Genomic DNA, 1779 nt, shown 5'->3' with positions numbered 1-1779 from the left:
AAAAAATAGTTCTAAGTGTGTGAATCTGACCATGTGCTAGGTACATTATGGGTTCTATGTTCATCACAATAATGTTGTCTTTGGCATTGTCATCCCCACTTAACTAACCAGGAGGCTGAGGTTCAGGAAGTAAATTGACTTGCCCAATGTCTCAAGGGATTAGAATCTGGCTATCATTTTGACGTCCATACCCTTAATCCTAAAGCATTAGGATGTCTCCAACAAAGTGATATTTTCATGGTCCACAGTGAAATGGATGAATATTTCCGACGTGGGACCTGTGGGAAATTCAACCATGCATGAGAAACTAAGTTCCAGCTTGGTTTTGTCTCTTTAACATGAAATCCTGGATTGTTCCTTCACCTCTTCGTAACAGATAGTCTTCTTTCAAAAATAGACTTAACAAAAATATGTGCTTCCAAGGATTTCTGAAAGATCCAATGGAAATAAAGTTTGTGAGAAATTCAAAGTGCTTTATAAATTTAAAAGATTATTATCATTACTGGGCAATGATCCAATCAAGGCACACTCACTTTGTTCAATCTTTCATGAGACTTTACTACGATTTTTTTTTTTTATTTCAGTGGATGACCTAGGCTTAATGGCAGAAAATGGCACTGTGGTGATGGAATTCATTCTGATAGGTTTCCAGCTGCAAGCTCAGGTGCACATGGGTCTCTTCTTTGTGTTTCTGGTCCTTTACCTCATCACTGTGGCAGGAAACCTGGGCATGATCCTGCTAATTCAGAGTGATCTTCGCCTCCAGACCCCCATGTACTTCTTCCTTAGCCATCTTTCCTTCCTGGACATTTGCTACTCTTCTGTTATTGTCCCTCAGTTGCTTAAGACCTTAGGGACCGATAAAACAGTCATTGCATATGAACACTGTGCCGCCCAATTCTTCTTCTTCACACTTTGTGCTAGTACTGAATGTTTCCTTTTAGCCGTGATGGCTTATGACCGTTATGTCGCCGTGTGTCACCCCCTCCTCTATGCTACCGCCATGACGCCACAGTACCGCCTGGGGCTGGTGGCTGGGGCATATGCTGGTGCAATGGTTAATTCCATGATCCGCACTGGGTGTACTTTCTCACTCTCCTTCTGTAAGTCCAACCACGTGGACTTTTTCTTTTGTGACCTGCCACCTCTCCTGAAACTTGCCTGTAGTGAGACCCGGGCACGGGAGCTAGTGATCTACGTCTTAGCTTTCCTGGTCATCACCATCAGCATTTCAGTGATTCTTGTTTCCTACCTGTTCATCATTCGGGCTATTATGAGGATTCGTACAGCAGGTGGCAAAGCCAAGACATTCTCCACTTGTGCTTCTCACATGACGGCAGTGGCCCTTTTCTTTGGGACACTCGTATTTATGTACCTGAAAGGTAACATGGGCAAATCCCTCAGGGAAGACAAGATTGTGTCAGTGTTTTATACTGTAGTCATCCCCATGCTGAACCCAATGATCTACAGCCTGAGAAACAAGGATGTAAAGGAGGCGCTGAAGAAAGCTCTTAACCGCATGAGGGTTTCCCAAGTAGAATAAGACTTGAGCCCCATCAATTCAGAAGATCCTGCAGATCATCATCTGAGCTTTGGCTTGTCCCCTTAGCATATATATGAACTAGATTTCCTGATTACAAAGCTATTGAGAAAGGAAAATGTAGATTTGGGTCCTAGTACCCTCTTTATTACTTCTATGACTTTGAGCCAGAAAGGCTCTGTCCTCAGGTTTCTCATGAGTGAAAATTCCTGACTTTCTATGATTGAAGCCAGGATCAA

At 43.0% G+C, this 1779-nt stretch overlaps 1 protein-coding gene across 1 annotated transcript; it reads left to right on the top strand.

The window, feature by feature from the left end:
• Positions 1-601: 601 nt before the first annotated feature.
• On the top strand, positions 602-1543 carry LOC143645582 (olfactory receptor 9I1-like). The gene has a single exon (XM_077114866.1). It carries the CDS (start codon positions 602-604, stop codon positions 1541-1543), a length of 942 nt encoding a protein of 313 aa, XP_076970981.1.
• The last annotated feature ends 236 nt before the right edge of the window (positions 1544-1779 follow it).

Source organism: Tamandua tetradactyla, chromosome 9 (genome assembly GCF_023851605.1).
Source record: "Tamandua tetradactyla isolate mTamTet1 chromosome 9, mTamTet1.pri, whole genome shotgun sequence".
In the NCBI taxonomy this organism is placed as follows: domain Eukaryota; kingdom Metazoa; phylum Chordata; class Mammalia; order Pilosa; family Myrmecophagidae; genus Tamandua; species Tamandua tetradactyla.
This window is presented reverse-complemented; position numbering and strand designations above follow the sequence as displayed.

Excerpts from the sequence above, each read along its gene's own strand:
- LOC143645582 (XM_077114866.1), top strand. The coding sequence starts at position 602 with ATGGCAGAAAATGGCACTGTGGTGATGGAATTCATTCTGATAGGTTTC.